Raw genomic sequence first — 26,501 nt, 5'->3', positions numbered from 1 at the left:
TGGCTTTGATACCACTTGTAACGCCCCTACTGCAACTTCTTAGTGAGCTCCATGTCCAATCCCAGTCCATGGGCCCACTTTCCTTAATGGGCCTCATGTCCTTTGACTAGGCCCGCGAGCCCATCTCTATCTGACGGCCGGTTTGCTACGTCTGGGAGATTTTAAAGCCTTGTTACTGTCCCTACAAATCACCACATGATATTTCCCTGTGTTTTATCCTCACTCGCACAGTTCCGACAATCACTTTCCAGAAGGTCACCCATCCTGAGACTACTCCAGCTCAAGCACGCTTAAATCTGGAGTTCTCTCAGGACCTTTGACCGAAAAGATAAGTGCACTTTGGTGACATAAGTGGCCAAATAAATTATTTTAAACCTCTTCGCAAGTCTAAGAAATTGGGTGTCACAGACCTCTCCCTCTCTCTATATATATATGACAAAGATAGGAGAAACTACTTATCCTTTTTCTCTTAGGGGTAGGCCTAGAACTACGTTTATCTTTATTGTAAAATTTTCTTTATCATTTATTTTATGATCAATGATTTTTTTTAATTTGTTGAATTGTTTTTCGTTTTACAATTTATTTTTCTTTTAGAATTAGAAGTTTGTGTTAATCTAACACGTATCACGATCTTATGAGTTACTAACTTTTGAAACCATGCTTTATATAATAAGATTACTACATACATGGTAATAAACTGTGTTCTTATGTGTACATACACATTTAAAATAATTTCTATGCATACAGAACATTATTTGCAGCATATATTTTACAAATATACCATCAAAACATTTAGCAGAATATGTTGATAAATCAAATCATCTTTGTATTGAATATACCTAATGTACGTATATCACTATGTCATATACATTTATCACTACATCATGTACATGAACTACTAGTGTACCTGAGAAGTATTTGAAGCTGAATCTTTTACGTACACAATCACAAAAAGTATAGTAAAGGTGAAATGAATGGTTTGGGGTAAGGATTGGAGGGCTATCAAGGAGATTTTATTAAAAAAGTTAAGATAAAACATAGGCAACATATGGTTTCACTTAGCTTTGAGAAAACATTACCATATACTTATGTGTACATACACAATAATAACTTGTGTATTTATGTGTACGTACACTATAATTAGTATTATTATATTTATACCATAATAACATTACCAAGTACTTATGTGTACGTATATAATAATAAACAAGTTATTATTGTGTACGTACACTATAGTTTCATGTACTTGTATCTCATCATATATGTCTACAACAATATTGAGCTAAAGTAGAATATTTGACTATAACAGAATTAAAATCAAGAAATAAATATATTTAGATATATATATATATATATATATAATCGTATTTATATTATTTACTTGTTTTCCATTTTCTCTCTTTTCACTTTCATGATTTTTTTTGCTAATTTATAATTCTTTTTTTGTTCTATGTTTTAAGATCCATTATATTGTATTATAAATTATATAGGAAAAAACTAAAGAAACATCAAATAAAAGAAAATGAAATTTTAATCATAATATGCTGACTGAAAATGTAGATAAATATACATATGTGACTATATATTTAAAATTCAACCTTATGTAAGGTTATGTAGAAATGTAAGTCAAACAATGACAAATAAGGATGTAAGTCAAACAATGAGAAATTATGATACGTACACGAGTGATTATGTACATGAGAGATGCAACATCACATCCTCTTTCATTTTCAAAATTAAAATAGTAGATATTTTACTTTCAGAACTTATGTTTAAACAAACTAGAAACGTTAAAGAAGTTATCCCATATTTTTTAGTTTATGTACGTTATTCTCGTATTATCATATACAACTCTTGTAAAAATAAAATATATGTATTGTGTACATACTCACGTCAATATAGGTTTTGTGTTGGTTGTGAACATGTAAATAGTACAAGGACTTGTAAACATATATTTTTAAATTATACAAATATCAATCATATATTCAAACCAAGAGAGGAATGTCTGCATCTTGTAGAAGATAATGGTCTAAAGAAGAATTCAACCGACAACCCTTTAGATTGTACAACAATATTATCCTATGATATTGGGTCTATAGTTACAAATTTTGTAAGGTTTATTTCTGAAATTTAAGTCAAATCAACCAAATGTTTCTAATGTACAACTAAATATTGTGTACAACACCTCCACGATAGTACATAATCTAACATACGTACTTATAATCAATATTAGGTATACCATAAATTGCATACATGTACATAGAAGAAATTTAACGAAGGAGGTTTTTTGTAATTTTGCAATCATCTGCAACCTGATTTTTCTTTTCTGCAACCCTAAAATTTTGCAGCTACCATTCACAGTTTTCTTATAATCTTTTTGGTTTGTACATTTATAATTTTTCTTACACATAAATCTTGTAAATCTAGCATATATAATATATTTTAAATTCAAAAAACTTAAAATCATAAGTTATAAAAAAAAAATCTTTGGTTTAAGTCAATTACATTGGAAATTTCTGAAAATGAATGAATTATAATCTTTTGATTGCCTTATTGATCAGAAATAAGATGTGGTTATTTTTTCTCACAAAGAAGAAGAACAATGGATTTCTCACCACAAATCATCTCTACTTCTTCATCGTTTCTTCTCTCTTCAATTTATTTATTTATATATTATTAAAATTAATTAGTTGAAACAAAAACCTGTTACATTTGGTAGAAGATAAACTAAACTAAAATAGTTTGGTTATAGGGTATTATTGTCTAAAATCACCATGTGGCTACTCTGTGAAAAGTGAAAATGACTTTGTCAAACCATGAAAAAAAAAAAAATTGATGTGTTTTTTAAAAATTATTTTATATTTAAATACAAATGAGGTTTAATGTAAAAATATTCAATATAGGAATCAAACTTAATAACTACTCACTTAATGTCATCAGCACAATGGAGACATTGTTGTTGTGAGCAAGTGTTGGAATCTTTAGCTTTTTAACCTTATACTTAAGGTAACGTTCGTCCAACTGTACGACCATCTTGTCCAATGTCTTTGTGTTTTTAAGCAAAAGTTTTACGAATGAAGTTATGTGCTTTGACTCGACATTCCGACGACATCTATTCCAAATCACCCCATCTTTTGATCTCCAGCATTGGTCTGGATTCAAGCCTTGCAACGTCAAATATTTGTCAAGATACTCCTCCTAGACAACATTAAAAAAAAAAAAAATGGTTCTTGTATTAACTATTCTAACTCGATGATAGTTAAAAGGGAGACCAAGGTTATCAAAAGAAGGTTATGGTAAATTTACCGATATGGTGTTGCAGTCCCATGCACGTATTGTTAGCTTCTTTAACTCAGGTGAGTTTTGTAACAATCTTTCTATACCAGGAATAACATACCGAAAGATTACTGTCTCAAGAGTCAAAGTTTTGGCCTTCAACATCGGAAACCTCGGCAAGAGATAAAATCTAACATAAAGCGCAAAAAGATAGTGAACCGAAACACATATTGGTCAGATATAAACATTCAAGCTAAATCCATCAGCACACAGTTAACTGAGCGACCAACATTAGTAAAAATAAGTAATTCAAGGATGAGTTGGAAACATACTTGAAGATAGTTCCCCCCAAAAGTAAGGTTCTCAACATTCTGTAACTTTTCTAGCATCTCTACTACCAAATTAATGACTCGAGGGAAAACTTTTTCGAAGTTCCATTTCACCGGGACGAAGGAAATGTCCATTTTAGCTTCGTTTAAAGATGAGACATCAACCAAAGTACATGGCATCTCAGAGTTTATCATTCTGAGACAATGGATCTGTGGTGCCACAATATGCCTTGGCCCTATACTTGCAGAGTATCGCTTTATTTCTAATGTTCTCAACCGCAGCGCTTTGCTGACATCAAGAACATAGCTAATATTTTTGCACTGATTTAATATTAAACATTCGAGAACTGGACAACCAGATAAAATGTTAGCAATGGATTGGAGACAACAACAACGCATGGACAACTTCTTCAGGGATGTCCAAGACACCACCCATTTGGGCATCATATGAACAAAGTATGACTGAAGGCTAAGTTCTTTAACAGAGGAATAGATGTAGAAGCTATCAGCAATCTTATACTCACTTTGAAAAGAGAAATCCAAGGATATGCTCTCGGCCTTGCGGGACATGGCGAATTCGATCCACTTGTTGATGTAGGGAACGTTGTTCTCCATGTCGGTTTTGAGATGAAAACTCATCATCTTGAGAGCTGTGTATTGCGTTAGGGTTTTGTTTGTAGAAGCAGCTTCCTTTACGTTATCAAAGGAGAGGCCAGGTATATCGCACCATACATGCCTCCATCGTTTTGACAAGACTGAAGTTCTGATGGCAAATTTCGTCTCAATGAAGAAGAGGATATGTTGGAGAATCACATCAGGTAAAGAGCTGATCAAGTCTTCTTCTCTTTTGTTTTTCCGGCGGCGGAGCCGGAAACAACAACTGATGCTGTCGCTAGGGACTCTTACACTGTCTGCCATATATAATTTGGGTTTTCTTTTTTTTTTTTTTCTTATAGGGTTAAAACCCTTTTGTCAAATGGGCAAACTAGTTTTATAATACACACACATAAAAAAAATGTATCCCTTAAAACCCTAGGCTTTTTTTTATTCCGTCACAAAATCTCCTTGTTCATCACGTCTCTCCCTCTCTCTCTCTCTCTCTCTGATTGAGTTTACTTCTCTATTCATCCTCACTTCTTCCTCTCCTCAAACGCTTCCGATTCCAAAAATGGCAGCATTAAAGACTAAAAGCTTAAGCAGCCTCCTCGGCTTCGCGTTTAAATATCGTCAAAACTCAGCCTCAGCCGCCGCGAGTCACGCCGGAATCTTTTACCGAACGGCTGAGATTCCCCGGTTTCTTCACACTTCTTCAGTCATCAAACAAGGTATCGTCATATTTTCGTACCATCTTGAACCAGAAGAAATTAGGGTTTTATTGGTCCAAATTTTAATAGCTTCAGCTTCATTGCAGAGGAACCAAAACTTGAAAGCGAAACGTGGAATCAAGATCTTGAAACGCTTCGCAGATTGGGAGTAATAGTGAGCGTAGAAAGTTATAAATCATTCGCAGGACATAACATAGAAGAGTCCATATTACCCCGTACGAGATGGGGATTCTTTACACAAACAGATGATGAATCCGTTCTCTCTAATGAAGATCGAGCAAAGCTCATGAGTGTTTTCGAATTTATGAAGAAGTAAGGTATCCCAATAGAAGAAGAAATGTATAGTACTGATCTTTGTAGATTAATAGATATGCATGGGAAAGAGAAGTCTCAGTTTCTTATTAGAACAATCAAGGAGGCGTTTCCTGATTCTTCATCGGGACTTGGTTACTATGAGATGCTTTCGTGGATTAAACTCGACGAAGAAGAAAAGATCGAGGAGATTGGTCGAAGAATCATCGACAGATGGGACAAGCTATCGAGCTTGGAAGGTACGGAATTAATGTTTTTTAAACTTGTTAAAAAGAAAAAACATCTAACACTTAATTCTTGGGATTATTTTGTAGTGAATTACCTGGAAGCATTTTGTGTGACATATCAATATGAGTTTCTTACGACACTGTTAGAGACTGTAGACATAACTAAAGCTTCTTTGTTAGACCAATTGACACCAATATTTAAATATCTTGGACGGTTGGATTTGATGTTTGATGCTAAGAGGATACTTGGGGAACTAAAAGGGACTGGTAAGTTGTCTTATATATGCATATGGAAGAAAACACTAATCTTTGTTACATCTACGAAACTATTATATTTTTAAAATCTAAATTTAAGTTATATGCAGCATGGGATGAGTATATTTCACACCTCATTTTTAGCTACGCAATTAGCATCGAATACAACAAGGTGAGGTATTTTTGAATTCAGGTTTTACTAGTTAATGTGTGACAGAGTTATGTTTTTTTTTTTTTGGTCCATTAAAATTACTCGAGCCAAAGAGTTCATCTTTAGTCATTTGGCACACCATACTTGTTTAGGGATAATACCTTTGTTTCCATCGACCCGAAAACGTTGTTTGACTTGATTGAAACGAGCAAATGTTACTATATATATATGGTCGGTTCTGTGACACTGAAATAAGATGATTTGGGATTCTGGTATCTGCCTTGAAACTAATTAGTGGCTCTCCTGACTTGTTTTGATTCGAATCAGGATATACCTGGGAAGGCCAACGCTTTTGAGATGTGTCGGTTGCTGCATAAAGATGTCGGGGTTAAGCCTTCATTTGAATTTTTTGAGAAGCTGATCGCATTTGAGTGTAAATCACAAGATGATTATTGTAAGGTATATAATATAAATGTTTTTCTTTGGAATGAACATTAAAAGATACTCAAAGAAAACCAAATTGAGAGTAACTTTGATAAGCGTTTTCCTAGTGTGTCTCTTTGATATTTTATTCGTAACACTTTTGTACATTTTAGGTACCACTGGCAGCAAAAATTGTAGATGAAATGAAGGAAAATGGTTTGATAGAAGACTCGGAGGACGGGCGTTATTTTCACGACACCATTGATAAGATCTATGACATTGATTGGGTAAGTTGTTTTTCCCTTTAGTTATGTCAATGCCTAAATCACGAGATCATACTAAATACATTATTATATTTGGCTAAAGTGCATATTCTCTCTATCGAAAACAATAGTTGTTTGTGTTCTTAGTTTTTTCTGTCTTTGGCAGCTAGAAATTACGGAAGATGTGATCAAAGATATGGGGTCTGAAAAGTTTCAACTAGATAAGTTCTTTAGTATGTTCTCCGATTACAAGTTCAAATAAAGAGGATGGTCATTAAGATAAAGATCAAGGGTACTATTATTTGGTATCCTTGTGGTTTTAGTTCATAACAATGCCAAGATTCATATCGTATTTGGTATCTTGTGTCACATGGGACACAGTCACACACATGGCACGGCTTCATTTGAACACGAGAAATCTCTAATATTTTTCATTGTAGACAATTATTCAAGTGACGGATAGATTTTCTTAGAACTTTTTGACATTTTGGTTTTACTTGTGGAAGTTTTTTAAATTTTAATATTTTTTTTGATAAAAACAAAACTAGAATAATTGTGCTAAATCATGAATATTCATGATGATGTACTGAAAGTAATTTAGGTAAAATAGCTTAATATGTTTCTACTTAATTGTACCTACTTAAAATGATGATCAATCGATTGAATCTAGCTAGTAGATAGTAGCACATGCGATCATAATGAATGACTTCAAGGAATAATCCACAACCGAAGCTCTACTCGTAACATATAGATTCACAACGGACAGTTTATATACCACACCAGGATGGAGAACTATTATGTGACACACTCGAGTCCCACGGTTCTACCTGCATGGCTGCATCATTATAAAACCTCTGATGAATTAAACCGTACACTTGGAATAGAAAGAGTTAAATCATTGACCACTAAACCAAATGATTAGTATATGGATATAGTTTAAATAGTTTAGGTTTGTATTTTTAAAACCGAAAAATATATCACACCACCGAATTTTTGAACGAAAGTCCCACCAACTTTCCCAAATGAAGTTCAAACAATAAAAAGTTTCAAACTTCGTAAAGAACCAACCACACATAAATAAAGTTTGCATCCCCCTAACCACACACAATTTGAAATCTGTTTTGTAGTAAAGTTTTAACAGTTTTTGCTTAAGTTAACCCAATAACTCAATCCGTATAAGATGTATGTCCATTGAAATGAACCAGAACGTCGAACCCACACTCAAACCAGAATTTCCTCAAGAGCGACAAAGGCCTCTTTCGGGAGGCTGTCGCTGCAACCCAATTTTTAATTTGAAGTAGCAACTGTTGTTCCTTTTTTTATTTTGCAGATCTATAAACCCAAATCAAATTACCGTTACCAGCAATTTACAGATCTGTACTATTCTATCTTTTTTTGCCATTAACGACACAACCCAGCTTAAAAAAAAAAAAAACTCTGTCGTTTTAAACCAGTCGCTACTAAGAGTTGTAGTTCGATTGAAATCTATACACATGTAGTTCGAAAGAGGAAAGGGAAAAAATACATAATCGATTTCTGTAATTTATGGATTTTGAGATTCATTTCACACCATTTATTTTTCTTCCAGACTCGTATATTTGTTTTGAATGATATGATGCATGTTTTATATTAAAATTGTCGTTTTTCAGGGGTAGACCCACGTTATGGTTTCTGGTGGCAAGTGCCACCAGTAATATACATATATGTATCAAATTTACACTAGGTAAAAGAAGTTTAGGTGGCAAAATAGTTTGGGAACAACTTAAAATATGATCAAGGTAGAGACTCCGACTCCACCTAGTGACAATCTGCCACCACTAATAATTTTTGCAGGGTCCGCCACTGTTGTTGTTCACCATTAAAAATATTTAGAATTACATTGTGCTTAATCTACAAAATAATATTCACCTTCTAGTAAAGTGAAAAATGTAGGATCATATATACTTAATGTTGATAATACCCATGCATCATATGATGATCCTTGTTGATACGAGAAACAACAACTAGATTGTTTGGAGAGAGAAATATGATATGGGCAGACTTTCGGTGTAAATTGACAAGAACAATGAAGAACAACGAATTGGATTTTGTATTTATTTATCTTTCTTGCGTTTTTTGTTACATAAAGTTCTCTATCTCTTTTTCTTTAAAAGCTTTGAATATTTAAACTAAACAATCTCGAACTTCTGCTAAACCTTCTCCACGAATCTCGCCCGCGATCTCTTAACTTTATCTTCGGCCTAACTCATCGTCACACCAAAATTCTCTTCCTGGGCTCGCGTTAGGCCCATTAACAAGCTTGTGTCTCGTTCCTTAGCGGGCTTTCCTATGGGCCTCCATATCGGCGAAACCCAACACCGACAATCCTGCTAATATAACATGGTTTTTAACCATGATATAAGTTTTGTTTTAGAGTCTTTTGGTTTCTTTTTAGGGTCTTTTTGAGTCTTTGTAGAACTAGGAGCTATTTGGGCACATACTAAAGTATAATGGAGCAATTAGGAGTGATTTGGAGCACTTTGGAGCATGTAGAGAAGTTATGCCAAAGAAGCGAACTTGGAGAACAAAACTGGTGTAGGTGTCGAGCGACACCTTAGTCTGACAACAATGTTATTTCACATCTTTTTGAAGTCTTGAGTTTTGCAAATTTTGCCCAAACGTTATTCTTATTTGCAATTAAGATCCAACCTGTGTTTTATAATGTTGTGAAGTAAATAGGATATAATAAAATTAAAAGAAAGGAAAAAGAGTGAATTATATGTTGAGAGGGTAAATGATTGTTAATGAAATAACATTTGCTTATATTTGGTTGTGTAAGTGCGATTATATCTTAAATTCATAACAATCAAGACGATGATAAATAATCATCTGGCTTTAACTGGCTACAATTCATATACATGAACAATGTGCTTTTTAACCTTACTTATCAAAATTAATATAAAGATTTTCTAAATAATTAATTGTTTTTTTTAACTCTGGATTTATTATTACTGATTGCAAATTATGAGAACTATTACATATGATTCTACCATGGACAATTTCTTCCGACCATATTAGATTCACTAACACTCATGCTCTCCTGCTCCATGTTCTTGATGGACTCTATGCTCTCCTTTCAGTTGTTTGTAGAATCACGGCGAACGGCGATAATTGCACATCAATGACAATTGTCTGTAAATCTGCTTCCATTACTCTGCATAAATAATAAATCACATTATCTAGGACTTGAATCCCAGACCTCCTGGTGTAGAAGCATTAATGAACCCTAAGCCAGTCACTGAGTCAAGGAGGCTTCCACTAATTAATTGTTTTCACTTATAGATTAATATAAAAAATTTAAAGATAGCAAATTTATCTATATGTTTAATAGTTCTCATTATTTAAAGCCATTTAATTATCTTCATAAATTGGATTTAGGCTTAATTGGGATGTGTCACAAAATGATTTCAAAGTTTTTTTTTTCCCAACACGTGAAATCGTAAATGTCAGAAAAGACTTTTGTTTCTATTTTTTCCTCTTCATCCCACACATCATCTCCCTTTTCTCCCTCGACATCATTCATTTCAACATATAGTACGGATTAAACACAAACCTTTGCTAGTATCTACTACACTAAATAGTAATTATGGAAAACAATCTATATATACATTTTTGAAGTACATTTTGGGTTCTACCCTTTTAATTTTGATTATTTAGATTTCTATTTTGCAATATTGATCCCTAAACACTTTAAATCTACACAATTACTACAATTTGAGAAATCGGTTACTATAATTATATTTTATTACCATAGTCTCTCACACCTTATTACTATAATCTCTACAAATCTCAATGATTCTATCCATTATCAGCCTATTCCTAAAATAAAATGCATTAATATCAGCCGATTTAATTCATATTCCTAAACAAATACATATCATTACCATCAAGAATAATATTTAATTCTCTATATATATAGATTTGGAAACTAAATATTGAACGACAAAATTACTGTTTTAATAACACAAAGATTATTGTAATCTCGCTTTGAATAAGTACATTGTAAATTCCTTGGTCATCAAGCATATTGGAATCTATAAATACTACCTTCACAAACAAAACATCACAACACTCACAACTCAGACCTACAACCGCATATCCAACCACTAATCGAGAGAAATGGCTGCCAAAAAGTACTATCTTGTAGTGCCAAATATGAGATATGAACTTACGTTTGGATATGTAATTACTCTAAAATGTACTAATTTCTTTTCTTTTTCTCTAATATAATAATTTTTTTTAGTATGATGGTTCATGTTTGAGTGTGAAAGTATTTGCAGGATTTTGTTTGAGTGTTAACCATAATCCATTGTATCTTCTTAACTATATCTTTGGTACAACACTAATGACTATTTGTTTTGTGTGTAACAGTCTTTTAAAACGATTGTTGCCTCACTAATATGGATATACATCTCATTGGAGGATCAGAAGATGGATTGGATCAGAGGATAAAAATTTGGTAGTTACAGAAGTGGTTTTGTAATTTTGAGCTGATGATTTAGTGGTAAAGATTCATGTCTTTGATTTGTAAGGCGTTTACTTTTTTATTATTATTATTGATTTGGAAATTTTTTCTTTCGTTTGTTTATTTTTTTCAGGCAAATGACAAGTGTGAGTAAAACATCCTAAAAAGACATTAATGTTGACTTCTTCAGTCCATGGTATAGTACGTGTTTGGAGTTTACCATCAAACTAGGATCTACCCCGTGGTACACCACGGGGTAATTGTTTTTTTTTCCTTTTTCTAAATTATTCTTTCACTATTTGTTTTCACATATTTGAGTAAGTTTTCTTTAGTTTCAAAATAATTACATATGTTACTTGGATATATATATACATTATATGTTTTGAGTATTTTTAATCAAACAAACTATATATATATATATATATATATTTATGAATTTGCTGAACTATATACATTTTCTTAGAGATATCCAAATGTATTAAATTATTTTATATAAATTTTCTTAATAAAATTTTAGGATTGCATAAAGTAAAAAAAAAAGCAAATATGTTGCAGAAATTAAATTAAAGAACCCAAAACATAGCTTACCACGGGTAAATTTTAATATGTGAACATTTATTATAATAAAGGTGAGATATAGAAATATATTATCTTACCGTTAAAAAAAAATACAGATATAATAATATTTTCTTGAGTTTAGATCTGCGGCATATAAAGAAAGAACAATCCAGAAAACAGAACGTTTTGTTTCAGAAACGATTCATTTACACAAAATCGATTAACAATTTCGTGTCTCTTCTTCTAATCGTTGTTAAGATAGATAATAGATTTGATTCGGCTACTTGTTGAAACCAATTGTATTCTAATGGGTGATTTATTTAAGGTTGGTAAATCGATCTCTTTACCTAGTTATCAATATTCTTAATTTGTTTTTGGAATCGATAGATTTTTAGTATTGGAGTACATAACTTCTCAGATCCATATAGACAGTCTTCAATTAACCATACGTCTTATGATTTCAGGAGCTGCAGAAGATCTTCGAAGTTATATACTTATCATCATCAAGGGTTATAATTCGGATTATGTTTAAAATTGTCTTATTAAAGACACCGAGATAGAGGTAATTTTGATTTCATCTTGTTTGTATCTATTGATTTTCTTGAAACTCAGAAATTTCTGTTGGGTAATTGGAAAATTAACCGTAAGTCTTATGATTTCAGGAGCTGCAGAAGATCTTCGAAGTTATATACTTATCATCATCACGGTTATAATTCGGATTATGTTTAAAATTGTCTTAATAAAGACATCGAGATAGAGGTAATTTTGATTTCAGCTTGTTTGTATCTACTGATTTTCTTGAAACTCAGAAATTTCTGTTGGGTAATTGGAAATAATTAGTTATGTGAAACAGAGTTTTTGAATAGCGGGTAAAGGAAAAGAGGAAAAACAACTGTGAATCAGAATCAGCTTGTAGAAAATTTAGTATTTGCGAATTAAAAATTGGTTTTATTGGCGCAAGCTATCATCGTATTAGGTTTGCCTTCTCACTTTTGTCCGTCGGTGTAAAAGAACCTGCATATAGCAAAAATCAAAAATAGATCAAGTACCTGCATATAGAAAAAATCAAAATGGATGATGTGTTACGTAATAATAAACACAACTGTAATTTGTTGTTGTCTATAGGTGCAAAATTCCAGAGGGAAGCAATGCAAGGCTAGCAAGCACACATAATGGCTTAACATCGGTTAAATGGTGGTGAGTAACTTTTGACACTTTGATTAATTCTGTTCTCTATTTATTCAACAGTTTTGATTGTTATGATAGATATTTTATTTCATCTGTGATTTATTTTTATATATATGATAATATATTATAAATATGCTTCCATTAGGAATCATAGTTGTTGATAAATGTTAATATAAATAGATCATATTAAGCAAAGTAAGAAAACGAAAACATTTAGCAATGATCGTGATCTTTTCAAATGACGTTTACTGACCTTGGGTCTACTAAACATAACTCTGTAGGTATAAATTTAAATGGGTGCTAACACCTACAAAATAAAAGATATATAGTTAGTTGCTGATCAATATAACATTACATAGTGTTGCTTAAATTGGTTTAAAGACATACCTTTTCATAACATTAATCTATAAATTTTGAAACACTTCTTTGAAAACAACATTAGTTCTTTTCCTCTCGATCTTCCCTTCTTTGTTGACAATTAAGATTTTCAACCCTTTTATTGAAGTTACCCTAGATAACGCAACATATAGCTGTCCATGAGAAAACACTGGTCTTGGTAAATATAATCCAACATGCTCTAGAGATTGTCCATGACTTTTGTTAATAGTCATAGCAAAAGTCACTGATAATGGAAACTGTCGCCGCCTCATTTTGAAAGGGAGTTTGATGTCTGATGGTGTGAGAACATTCTGTGGAATTAAGACTATAACACCAATTTTGTCGCCTGTTATTACTCTTGCTTCTACAACATGTGCCGCCATTTGAGTTATCTGTAGCCTAGTACCATTGCATAACGCACCCTTTGGATCAATGTTCCTAAGCAACATCACAGGAGCTCCAACTTTCAAACACAGGCTGTGCTGTGGCAAACCTGACAACTTTATGCTGTTTGAAAATCTGTTGTAATTATTGGATTTTTTAGAGAGTCCAAATCTGTTGGGTCAATGCTATCAGCACTTAGATAAACCATTTCTTCACCTGTATATTAATAAGCATACAATGTGTTAGTAACATATTAATCACAGTATAAATTATTAAAGATGTAAATGTTAAAAGTTTAAATTATGTGTATAAATCAGAAAACTTACTATCTAGTTTCTCTAGCATATACTGGTTTATTGTATTGACGTCATCATTGGTTGGTGCTAAAATTGCTCTTTTTTGGAAGAATTCTGCTTCACGATTATCTCCTAACAATGCCGGATCACCATATATTTCCCTAGTAATAGCTGCAATAGGATTATCTGCTTCTGTAATCAAGAAATCTTATGGGATATCGATTAGAGCTTCACCATCATTAGGTTATGAAATTCTACCATCTCCAACGTCTAAAAGCCAATCTGAAAAATCTTGGATCTCTTTAGCTTCTTCAACACTTAAATTTTTCTTTAGTAGACGCATATTCTTGGTCAACTTTAGAACTTCACAGTGATCCCATAGATAAGAAGCATTCAGAGATGATAAGACTATTTCAGCCCGTCCTGCACCATTAATCACCGAAAGTACTTGTCTAAAATCACCTCCGAAGACCACAACCTTTCCAGCAAATACCTTGTTCTCAACGTCTCCTATAATGTCAGAAAAGCTTCTGTCCAAAGACTCAAAACAATAATTGCTCATCATTGGTGTTTCATCCCAGATGATAAGAGATGCCTTTCTGATTAAATTAGCCAAATCTGAATTAGGCTTTATTTTACATAGAGAATAGTCATCAACTATGAGAGCTATGGCAAATCTAGAGTGTGCAGTCCTACCACCTTCTAACAACAATGAAGCAATGCCATTGGATGCCACATTAAGTACTATCTTTCTTTTATATCTTATAGCTGCTGAAAGTATCTTCCACATAAATGTTTTTCCTGTTCCTCTGAGACCATATAGAAAGAAAACCCCACCAAGATTGTAGATAACATCACCAGTTATCTTATCAGAAACGCCTCTATGCTCATCTATGAGCATTTGAATCCATTCGTCATGCTTTTCTTTTAATTCATCACGATTTTACCTCATCTCTTCAGCAATTAAACAGTTGGTATTATCTATTCCTTCTGTAGATGGCTGTGGAAAGTCTCCAATATTTTTCAGAGATCCTCCATTAGATAGCATTATCTTCTCTATTTCTTGCAACGCATAGTTCTTTATTTCTGCTTCAGTTAAAGTAAGATCTGGAAAGCATGACAACATACACATAAAAAACCATTGGAAACAATATTAGGTAAAGAATTGAAGAAAAATTGATGGTTGACTCTTAAAAAAACTATGCATTGCAAAACGATGAAAGCACTTTGCTTAATTGAAAAACGAACTCGCACCAACCTGGATTGTTATATTCTTCTTTCTTCTTGTTTTCAATATCTTCTGATAGAAGCTTCCATGTTTTTTTCCAAACATGTTCTGGTCTTGATAGAGAGTCCGAAAGAATCAGCATTGCAAAAAAATTCCGTAAATACTCACCAAAACACCAGTAACTTGCATCGATTAGACTATCAATCCAAAACTGATCATTAGATATGATCCCATGCGCAAAACATGTTTCTTTATATGATTTGTAGGTAACACCATTGTAGGTTTTGATGTCATCAAAACAGGTTGAACCCTTGACAATATTAAGTAACACTCTAAAAAAATACTCGTCTTCTAGTTTTCTGGGCACATAATGAATCCTCCCTAATGAAAATCCACTACTCCTTTTAGTGAATTGTCTATTCTTCCCATCCCAAGTGAAGTATCCGGGGATTTCTACAGAGGTGAGTTCTCTAGCAGGTTTTCCATTTTTTCCAACAGCATTATTCTTACAAAAAGTCATCCAAGCCATGAATTGAGAATCTTGATTAGCCACACGTTCCAAAACATCTTCTATTTCTTCATCTTCATCGTAATAGGCTGGTTGCTTTCCTTCTACATGAAAAGATAACTTCTGGACAGGGGTTGATCTGTACTGGATGGGGAACTTAAATATCCTCCATATAGCCTCCGATGTCGAGATGTACCTGTATAATATAAACCCATTGAGATATTTGCGCAGATTAATAATGAATTAGAGATATACAATCTTGTAAAATTAGAAGAAGTAACCTGCAGTCAAAGAAATCTTTGATTTCATTCTTCTTCTTTTCAGTTTGATCTGTTGGTCCACCATCATTAGTATCTTCTTTAGTGGTTTTGTTAGACGGCTCCACAATGACAGCTACACGGTCTGGACCCTTATTGATGTACTTAAAAAGGTATTTGATTGAACCACTTTGATTGCACCATTCCACGTTTATGTGAGCTTGATAACGAAGAGATAATTTAGCATTGTAAGGTACAACATACCTATTGTCACATTTTATGCCACTCTTCTCTACAAAATGTTTTGAACGACGCCCCCTATAAATAGGATAACCATCACACCCAACCTTGGTTATATCTTCGTATTTTTTTGGGAATAGTTTAGACCACCTCCCGTCAACCATACACGGTGATTTTGGATTTGCTGCACCACATGGCCCATGAATCATTGAATCTTTAATGACTTCATAAAGTTCTGGATCTTCATCTTCATTTGGAATCTCAGCTGAAATGATCTTGTCAATGTCATCTGCTGTTGGTAGCTTACTTTTAGCATCCATCCACAATAGAATATGAGCATGTGGAAGTCCTCTTTTCTGAAGTTCAATGGTATACATAGCTGCAAGTGTATAGCTAATTTAGCAGAGTTTTCTGGAGGATTCAATTTAATTTAAAAAATAGATCATAGTCTAAATATATATTAACAATACTTACCAGCCTTTGTTTTTCCCAACAACCGCTTTTCTGTCAAATCTTTCATTAGCGACTCCAACTTAATTTTGAAAATTCTAGCAACTATGTCTGGTCTATCATCTGCTATCAATACCCATCCCCAAATCACACTTTTTAGTTCATGGATGTTACAATTCTCCCCCACCAACAAGAATTCATCTTCAAATCCCGCAGCACCATCCATCCGTCAAGGGCCTCTGTGCCACCTTCAACACGACCCGCACATCCTCCGACCGGACTGAACACCGTCAGCCAAGGTTTCCTGTGCAACTATCGCAACAGTCCGCACACCTCCGACTAAACTCCGAGGTCTCCCTCTAGCCAATATACTCACATCCAAGACACTATTTTCTCACAACTCAGTGCTTCCCCCGTCCGTGGTCGCAACCAACGAATCATGCTGGCTCGCTATTAGGCCAACCGCCTTAAGCTACGGCATCCAAGTAGTCACTCACACACACTCCCCCTGCTCTCGGGTCGTAACCCTCGAGACACAGGCTCACTGCCGAGCCGCGGCTCACAGCTACGGTATCCAGGGAGTCTTAAAAATCCTGCTCTTGGGTCGTCACCCTAAAGCGCTCTCTCCGATCGTCATCCGAAGCAACATACCACTCCTACTCTCTGGCCACAAAGTCCATCGAGCTATCGGTATCACAAGAGTTGGGCCCACATGTCCTTGAGCAAACAAGTTTTGATGCCATCGAGTATCTTCCGACTAGATCTACCTCAACACTTTCCACAAAAATTTCCCTTTTTAGAAACTTTCTAACTCTGGAAACCTCCTTTTTGTGGAAACTTCCCAAAAAAATAGAAACCCAAGCTATTTCCCTTTTTCCCATGACAACAACAGTCAAACATAAAGAAAAAAAAAACTCATCTTATTAATCTCAAAAATGTCATAATCGTCACAACCTCTATGAAAAATACATAAGAAAAAAAAGAAGATACAACAATCCAAGCAATCAACACGCATCCCGAGCACCACCTCATCTTGGTACTTAGTCGCACAACCAACCACCCCTAAGCGACCAAGTATCAAGAGATATGGGCCGGAATACCTCGTACCCGCTCCAGCCACGGACTACAACTTAGACCCGGCTAGACAAGCTCAAGTCATCCTCTAACCCAGCTGCAACCTCAACCAGCTCCGCTCTCGTAGCATAACTCCTCACTCTGCACCCAAGTCCTCAGATCATCCCGTAGAGCCAACAAGAACCTCCGCACCTGAGTTGATTCTGGCTCCAAAGCCCGGCCTGCATACCCCACAAGCCGACTGAACTTTGCATCTAACTCCCGCACTGTACTGTCCCCCTGAATCAACCCCAAGAACCGTACCTCCATGCGATCAATAACCTCTTGTGGAAAATACTTGGAGTTAAACTCCCTCACAAAATCTTCCCAAGTCATATACCGCTGCACCCTCCGTGCTGTCACCGACCTCCACCACACACGTGCATCACCTGACAAGTAGTGCACCCAAAATCCACCCTAAACTGGTCGAAACACCGAAGTGACTGGAAAAGATACTCCATTCGCTCCCTCCACTCATCCGCTACACTTGGATCCATACTTCCCGGGAAAGACCCCGCTCCCACTCGCTGCAGCTGCACCATCATCTGCACATACTAAGCGTCCACTATCTCGGCCCCCGGCTGCACACCTGCCTGCAAACCCGCCACAGGCTGTACCGCTGGAACCTGCCCACCTACCACTGGCGGCAGTGCTGGAACCTGCCCACCAACCTCTGGCGGCACTGCTGCTTCAGGAACCTAAGGAAACATGAAACCAACCAAACTGCGCAAGCAAAACACCACAACAACAAAGAACAGCCATAACAAAAGAGATCTCAGGCTTAGATCAGCCATGGTCAAGCACTCACCTCTTTTGCAGGAAGATTCTGACTCAACAATGATGAATCCAACCCTTAGAAGCCTTCTCCTTTGTTCCTAGCACAAGGTCTTCACTCCACAGCAACAGATCTCTCAATCCAAGCCAATAATCTCACAAAAAGCCTCCAAACTCTCAAGAACAGTTTTGTTTCCCTCTAACTCTCTCTAAACGGCGACAAAACACATAATACCCTCGACCTGGATCGCTTATCCACTTATATACCCGGTTTAGACAAACAAAATAAACCAAACCAACCCAAAATCACGAAATAAAATAATCTGGTCGAACCAGAAAAGCTGGTGTCGATCGACACTCATCCCCAAATCACCCTATTTGGTTCATGGATGTTACAAAACATGTCGAAGAAAAAACAAATACATTATAACCTCTATAAATTAATACTCTATAAATTAATAAACACTATAAATTAATAAATTTTGTTGGTCCCAAGTCGGGCCAGTGTAAAAAATATCAAAATTTGATAAAATAATAAGATAATAATTTCTTTGAAATCTCCATGTAAAACCCAATAATATCGTAAATTAATAATCATGTAAATAAATATATATATATATATATATATGTTGATATATGTATGGTTTTGAGTTTTCGTCTAAAACTCACATCTATAAATATTGGCTATATTGTCTTTTCAAACTATAATGATAGAGAATACTCTATAACATGTCATAAAAATAGCTAAATTTTTTTTAAAAAATTCAATTTCTACATATGCACCATCTTCATTTTGATAGTTTTATAAAGTATTTGTAATTTATTGTTAATAATGTTTTTTAAATATTACAAATTTAATTCTAAACTGATAACATCATAAAGTCTAGTCTTATTTTGCTAAAATTGTCTCAATTCATACTTTTTAAATTTTTTAAATTAAAGTATATATCTATAAATTAATAATTATTAATTTATAGATAAATTAATATCACTATAAATTAAGAAAATGTCATGGTTCCAGCATTATTAATTAATAGAGGTTTTACTGTATTTTATTTATACCAGTTCCACTAACATTTTAATAATTAAAAGTTTTCAAATATATTTAAAACACAATAAAAATAAATTTTTGTCCCGCAGTATACCGCGGGTTCAATCCTAGTTTAACTGAGACGATTGGAAACATAAACCCCCAAGTCTGCAATTCGCAAACCTAGCAGATGTGTATTGTAGCGCCTAGCGATAATCCGTTTCTTGTTCCGTGGATTTAGTTTTGGGTTTGTGGGTTTTGTTAATCTCCTTCTGAATTCTATTAATTGGATAAGTTGATTATGATTCTGGGTTCATTCATTTTATTGTAATACAGTTCATGAATGAATTTTGCATGAATTTTGCTATATTGTTTTAAAAATTACTAATTGTTACTATACCGATACTTTGTTATATGTATCAAAGAAATATCGGATTACTTGAAAATGATTGTCTAAATTTAGATGTATGCTTTGCTTTAGAATTATATGTGCGACTCATATCTAATTGTTTTTTCAGTATCTATACGAAGTTGATCTAAAATCAAGCTGAAGGATATATACACAAACATCCTAATAATATATGTAAGTTTTTTTTCTTCTAAAGTTGTTTTACTTGTTAGACGTTAAACTGTTTACACTATAATTTTGTTCTGTATTAAAATTGATGACAATATATTATATACATGTACCTGCATGGAGCCAATTTTCTTACATAATAGTTAGTTTTCACCGAAAGAAGTTTTTAAAAATCATTTTCACATATTTCATTGATTGTTTATTGTACAAAGGTATATAAATTGATAGATAACAATAAAAATTAAACTAAAGTGAATCCATATTGTCTTTGCGAGCACGGCCATTAGGCATGATCATATTAAATCATAAATCTTTAAATGTTATTTTAAAGATGATAAACCATGGTTAATAAACAACTATTTTAGACGCAAATTGGATGAGTATGAGTTTGATGGTAATGATGACCATGCGTGTAGTGATAAGAAAGAAGAAGGGGTGTATTCAACTTGACATTTTAGGTGATTTGTGTAAAAGTTACAAATCCTATGTTATTCAATCATGGATTTTAAAAAGTCTCTTGAAATCCACTGTTATTGAACTGATGATTTAAAAATCTACTTTAATATTCAAAATAGTTTGTAGATTTGGATTTTAATAAGTTTTAGGGATTCTGAAGGATTTGAGAGGATTTGTTTAGTTAAAAATACAGAAATCCAAATTTCATGGTTTTAGGTGGGATTTGAAAGAATTTACTATAAATCATATCAACTTCCCTAAAATCTATCAAAATTCCAAATTTTCTAAATTCCATAAAATCCTCCAAAATCATAGTTTTAATACACCCCCCCTTAAGTGTGATGATGATTGCAGTTTAGATGATTGGTAATTTGCATTTTGAACAAAAAGCAATGTCTTATTTGTATGTTTTTCTTAGATTGCTAATCATTAAGTCAAATATCTAAGCTTAATGACTTTAAAAAGACTCGTGTTTGTGTTTCTTTCGACTTTTGCATTGGTTTGTGTTTTACCAGAGAGAAGAATACTTGTGTTTTTATAGGAATATAGCTACGAAAGTGGACATCTTGATCTCTAAGATTTGAAGCATATACAGAAGAACATCTCAAATTTCCAACTACAGTAGAACCTCTATAAATTAATAAACACTATAAGTTAATAAATTTTGTTAGTCCCAAGTCGGGACAGTGTAAAAGATAACAAAATTTGATAAGATAATAAGATAATTTTTTTTTTTGAAATCCTCATGTAAAATATGGTCTTAATAATATCATAAATTAATAATCACATATATATATATATATATATGCTGATATAGTAAAATATGTTTTTCTTAAATTTCATATCTATAAAACAATTATTATGTCGTATTTTCAAACTATATTGAAACTTGGTCAAACTCTTGTGGTTGTCAGAAGTTCGTCAAAAACTTATATTTTCTAGTTTTAGAAACTTAAGAATGCTTAGAGAATTTTGACAGAAACTTAAGAATGTAAAACTCAATTCTTTTTTTTTAACATATGATTTTGTGAGATTTTCATCTTGTTGTTGTAGAGATTTAAAAGAAAGAAGAAAGGTCTAACATTGTTTTCGATTATGTTTATGTCATTGGAAAACTGTAATCATAAGAGGTAGGAAATCTGAAAATTAGAATAGTTTGTGTATCTTTTATCAAGTATAAAGATAATAAAAACAAATTCAATGTATTTCCTGGTAAATATTAAATACAGAGCCGGTTCCAGGCAAAAGCTGATGAAGTATGTGCTTGCCACCCGATAATAATATGTAAATTTTTGGCCTTCAAATGTCATTGATATTTCCTTAACGTAGTAGTAAAGGTGAACAGTAATGTATCCATTAAAAAAATTAGCCTTAATATGGTTTTGGGTTTGTGACTCTATTAGGTCGTGAGACGTCTCTAATAAGTCACGTTTTTTAGGTATATTTTCAGAACAAATTACCGCATCTGCTTAATCTATTGGGAGTGCATAGGCTTGCCCAATGGACAATATTACCAAAACTACTAGGGTAATCTAAACTTAAAAAAAAAAAAAGGTTTGTTGGCAAAATAATACATTTTCAAAACTTAATTGGAATTGTAGTACATTTACTATTTATAATTAGATAAATAGATGAATTTTATTATTTGTGAGATAGATAAGAAAGTGGGGTATAGTGCAGTTTTAGAAACCGCTAGGCGCTAGTCGGGCGGTCGCGGTGGGCCTAGCGCCTAGCAAAAAAATCGGAGATTAAACGGAGACTACTTTTTGGGTTATTTTATTAAATTAATAGTAAATTAAAAATATATAGTACTAAATATATGTATAATTATGTTTATATGAAAAGAAAAATATCAAATAAAATATAAAGATATAGTATTGTCTTTAAAATTACGGTAAAAACATAAAAACTTAATATTAAGAAAAAGAATGATTTTAATTAAAAGTTTGTACATTAGTTATTGTAAAACATCATAAACTCTTAATTTAAATGTCTAAATAACAGAAATATATATATTTGATTTATATTTAGCTCCAAAACTAATTGGTATATACAAAATTATGCGGGAATTAATCGGATTAGACGGTATAATTGGATAATGGATGCTAGGCGGAGATTAGTCATTAATCCAGGCGGAGAGGATGGGCCTAGCGATTTTACGGGGCGTAATCGGTGCTAGGTGGAGATTTTTAAAACTATTGTAAAATTACAAAAGGGTAATTGCATAAAAGACATCCGTACAACATATTTAGTGTACACATTTATTACACACATATAAATATTTTTGTTTTATTCATATTGAATATATTATATATCATTTGTACGGATAAAAACATGTATATTAATATATATATATAAGTACACTAAATGAACTGTACGAGTTAAACTTGTATATTATTATTCATTTGCACACTTAATATTTGTGCACATTATAATGTGTACAGACATCTGTACAGATATATGTACACACTATAATTTGTATGGACACTTGTACAATTAATATGGTGTACAAATACAAAATTTATATAAAATATTTAACATTATCAAATATTATTACACAAAATGCATATCAAAATATAAAGAAAAGACATAGATTTTTTTGTATCTGTAAAAAAATTACAAAAATATATATATTGAATATTATTTTAGTTATTAGATTCAAGGGGTAATTTAATAAAAAATATATATATTTAATTTTAATGCCACATTTGTAAATAAAATGTTTTGCCAATTTTAAATAGTGAATGTCCTAACTCTCCAATTAAGTTTTAAAAATGTACTAAAACTCCAATTATCTCAAAAAAATAGCAAATTTAAAAGAAAGTATTTGTAATTAATTAATTTACCTTAGAAAATCTAGTAGTTTATAATTATATTAATAATATCCCAGATCCTGGCTGACCTTTGACTTTTTATTTTGCTTCTTTTTTTTCATTATTTTGCTTTTTTTTGCTTATATTTGTTTCCTTCTTCACCAATTTTGGTTTTTTTTTTTTAAATTTTCTTTTCTCCCTTTTTCTCACAAATTTTCCTTTTGTAAACCCTTAACCAACCGACCCACTTACCTCTGATTTCAATTTTCATTTTCCTCAACTCTAGGACTAATGAAACCAACTCAACTCAGATCCGAAAAACTCTCTTTTCACAAAAATTCTACGATCTCTCTCTCTCTCTCTCTCTCCTTTAGCTTTTTTGTTTTCTTCTTTTACTTGACCAAGTCAGACTAGTTTCGTAATCAACAATGTTGATCTGAAAATTTCAAAGGTTCGTTTAGATCTACAGAATTCTCACCTTTTTCTTCTTTGCCGATCTGGGATTCTATATATCCTCCAGAATTGGTTTCTGGGTTCTTTAAATTTCGACTCTTTCTTATAAAAAGCTCTCTTCTTTTAATTAATTGTGTTGTTTCGGATATATAAAGTTCAAATCTTTGCATTGTGGGTTTCAAAAAGGTTGAATCTTTAAATGTTGAATTAGTTTTTGTGAAGAAGGAAGGAAGAAGATTCAAAATTATGGGTTGTATTTGCTCAAAAGGAGTACGAACTAATGATGATTACATCGAGACGAATCATGTGAGTATTGGTAAGGAGAATCCTAAAGCTTCAAAGAAAAAATCTGATTCAGAGGAAGCAGGTGTGAATGGGAACGAAGCTACATTGAGGCTGATACCTAATGATGAGACCAAGGACACTTTCTCGGATGAGGAAGTGGAAGAAGAGGAAGAGGAGGAGAAGAAAGAGATTAGTTTTGAGAGGAAAGCTTGTGAATCTGTGTTGCAGAAAGCAAACGTTTTGGAGTTAGTTGATAATGTAGGACCATTGCAGCCTAGAATGAGTAGGATTGGTAGTGTTAGTAATGGAGATAGAGCAGCTAAAGTTATTGCTGGTTGGCCTTCATGGTTAGTTTCAGTTGCTGGTGAAGCTATCAATGGATGGCTTCCTCGTAGTGCTGATTCGTTTGAGAAGTTGGAGATGGTGAGTGACTTTTTTTTTAATTAGATTTGGAGTCTTTGAATCTTAGATGATGCTAAGGTTCTGTTGTTGTTTTCGTTTGCAGATTGGGCAAGGGACGTATAGCAGTGTGTACAGAGCCCGTGATCTCGAAACTAATCAAATAGTTGCACTTAAGAAGGTTCGGTTTGCTAATATGGATCCTGAGAGTGTGCGGTTCATGGCGAGGGAGATAATCATCCTTCGTCGACTTAACCATCCAAATGTTATGAAGCTTGAAGGGCTGATCATATCAAAGGCTTCAGGAAGTATGTATCTCATCTTTGAATATATGGACCATGATCTCGCAGGTCTTGCATCAACCCCTGGGATTAAGTTCTCTCAGGCACAGGTAATAGATAAATCTCTAAGTGTGTATGCTATGCGATTGTTAATGACTTTGGTGTGGTTATAATCAGTTGTTTGTAACATCTGATATGCTTTTTGCTAGATTAAATGTTATATGAAGCAATTGCTGCTTGGGTTAGAACATTGCCATAGCTGTGGTGTGTTGCACCGTGACATCAAATGCTCAAATCTTCTGCTGGATCGTAACAATAATCTTAAGATTGGTGATTTTGGTCTTTCTAACTTTTACCGGGGCCAACGAAAGCAGCCTCTGACTAGCCGTGTTGTGACATTGTGGTACCGACCACCTGAACTTCTGCTTGGGTCAACTGACTATGGAGTTACTGTTGATCTGTGGAGCGCAGGATGCATACTTGCTGAACTTTTCACTGGAAAGCCTCTTCTGCCCGGAAGAACCGAGGTTTAGTTTCTTTTACAAAAAAATTTCCCTTTTTCAATGATTTGACATGTTGGCTTTGATTACCCCAAACAGATGCACAAATGTTATATTAGGAAGGCATATAGACATGTCATTGCAGAAATTGAATATCAAAAGAGCCTTTTGTTTTTATATGAATAGGTAGAGCAGATGCACAAGATATTTAAACTCTGCGGATCACCTTCTGAGGAGTATTGGAGAAGATCACGGCTGCGGCATGCAACCATCTTTAAACCTCAACATCCATACAAGCGATGTGTAGCTGATACATTTAAGGATCTTCCTCCTTCAGCTTTGGCCTTCCTTGAGGTTCTTCTAGCTGTAGAACCAGATGCACGTGGAACTGCATCCTCCGCCCTTCAAAGCGAGGTTAATAACCTTTTTTTCACTGCCTGTCTAATTTTCATGTTTTAATTGAGAAATGCAAATCAGTAACGTTGTCTCTTATACATACATTTCAATATTCCTTTTTTACAGTTTTTCACAACAAAACCTTTTCCAAGCGAGCCGTCAAGTCTACCAAGATATCCGCCAAGAAAAGAATTTGATGCCAAGCTTCGAGAGGAGGAAACAAGAAGGTAAAATTCAGATCTACGANCCTGTCTAATTTTCATGTTTTAATTGAGAAATGCAAATCAGTAACGTTGTCTCTTATACATACATTTCAATATTCCTTTTTTACAGTTTTTCACAACAAAACCTTTTCCAAGCGAGCCGTCAAGTCTACCAAGATATCCGCCAAGAAAAGAATTTGATGCCAAGCTTCGAGAGGAGGAAACAAGAAGGTAAAATTCAGATCTACGAACCCTTTACACAAGTTATTTCTCAGCATTATCTCGGCAACATTTAAATATATCCCAATTTGCTTACGTGCAGAAGGAAAGGTGCAAGCAGTAAACAGAATGAACCGAAACGGTTGTCTAGAGAGTCCAGAGCTGTACCGGCGCCTAGTGCTAATGCTGAATTACTGACATCAATACAGGTCACTTCTGAGTCTACAGATGAATGTGTGTGTGTGTGTATGTATGCCTATGCTTGTATCTGATTGCTTTGAATTTTTCGTTTTCAAAGAAACGTCTAGGAGAGACTAACCAGACAAGTGTGAGTGAGAAGTTCAATCCTGAGGGAGATTCTGGTAATGGCTTCCGGATAGAACCACTGAAGGGCAATACTGCGCAAAATCCGTACCCAGTCTACACAAACGGAGACGTTCATTCAAACGG

At 33.7% G+C, this 26,501-nt stretch overlaps 2 protein-coding genes and 1 long non-coding RNA gene across 3 annotated transcripts in view; 2 read left to right on the top strand and 1 right to left on the bottom strand.

Annotated features, from left to right (window-relative positions):
* On the bottom strand, positions 3,413 to 4,523 carry LOC104704520 (putative F-box protein At1g57690). The gene is made up of 4 exons (XM_010420591.1): positions 4,338 to 4,523; positions 3,944 to 4,295; positions 3,609 to 3,841; positions 3,413 to 3,466 (listed from the first exon to the last, which is right to left on the bottom strand). The coding sequence occupies exons 1-4, from the start codon at positions 4,521 to 4,523 to the stop codon at positions 3,413 to 3,415; spliced, it is 825 nt and encodes a 274-aa protein (XP_010418893.1).
* Positions 12,097 to 20,027, top strand: LOC104700908. The gene is made up of 4 exons (XR_753668.2): positions 12,097 to 12,185; positions 12,286 to 12,382; positions 12,749 to 12,820; positions 19,988 to 20,027. It is a non-coding gene; the product is annotated as an uncharacterized LOC104700908 (long non-coding RNA).
* The window catches only part of LOC104700907 (probable serine/threonine-protein kinase At1g09600), a gene marked incomplete in the record, with an annotated part of 3,572 nt that continues 570 nt past the window's right edge, over positions 23,500 to 26,501 (top strand). Inside the window, 7 exon segments of the mRNA XM_010416510.2 lie at positions 23,500 to 24,476; positions 24,559 to 24,843; positions 24,943 to 25,260; positions 25,420 to 25,647; positions 25,756 to 25,856; positions 26,155 to 26,260; positions 26,350 to 26,501. Coding sequence (XP_010414812.1) covers positions 24,015 to 24,476; positions 24,559 to 24,843; positions 24,943 to 25,260; positions 25,420 to 25,647; positions 25,756 to 25,856; positions 26,155 to 26,260; positions 26,350 to 26,501 — 1,652 coding nt within the window.

This window comes from Camelina sativa, chromosome 7 (genome assembly GCF_000633955.1).
Source record: "Camelina sativa cultivar DH55 chromosome 7, Cs, whole genome shotgun sequence".
NCBI lineage: Eukaryota > Viridiplantae > Streptophyta > Magnoliopsida > Brassicales > Brassicaceae > Camelina > Camelina sativa.
This window is presented reverse-complemented; position numbering and strand designations above follow the sequence as displayed.

Bases quoted from the DNA above. Each gene is read 5' to 3' on its own strand.
- LOC104704520 (XM_010420591.1), bottom strand. From the start codon at position 4,523: ATGGCAGACAGTGTAAGAGTCCCTAGCGACAGCATCAGTTGTTGTTTC. The intron at 4,296-4,337 runs GTATGGTGCGAT...GATAACGTAAAG, and splicing joins TGTCAAAACGATGGAGGCAT to GAAGCTGCTTCTACAAACAA. The intron at 3,842-3,943 runs GTTTAATATTAA...CTGCAAGTATAG, and splicing joins TGGTTGTCCAGTTCTCGAAT to GGCCAAGGCATATTGTGGCA.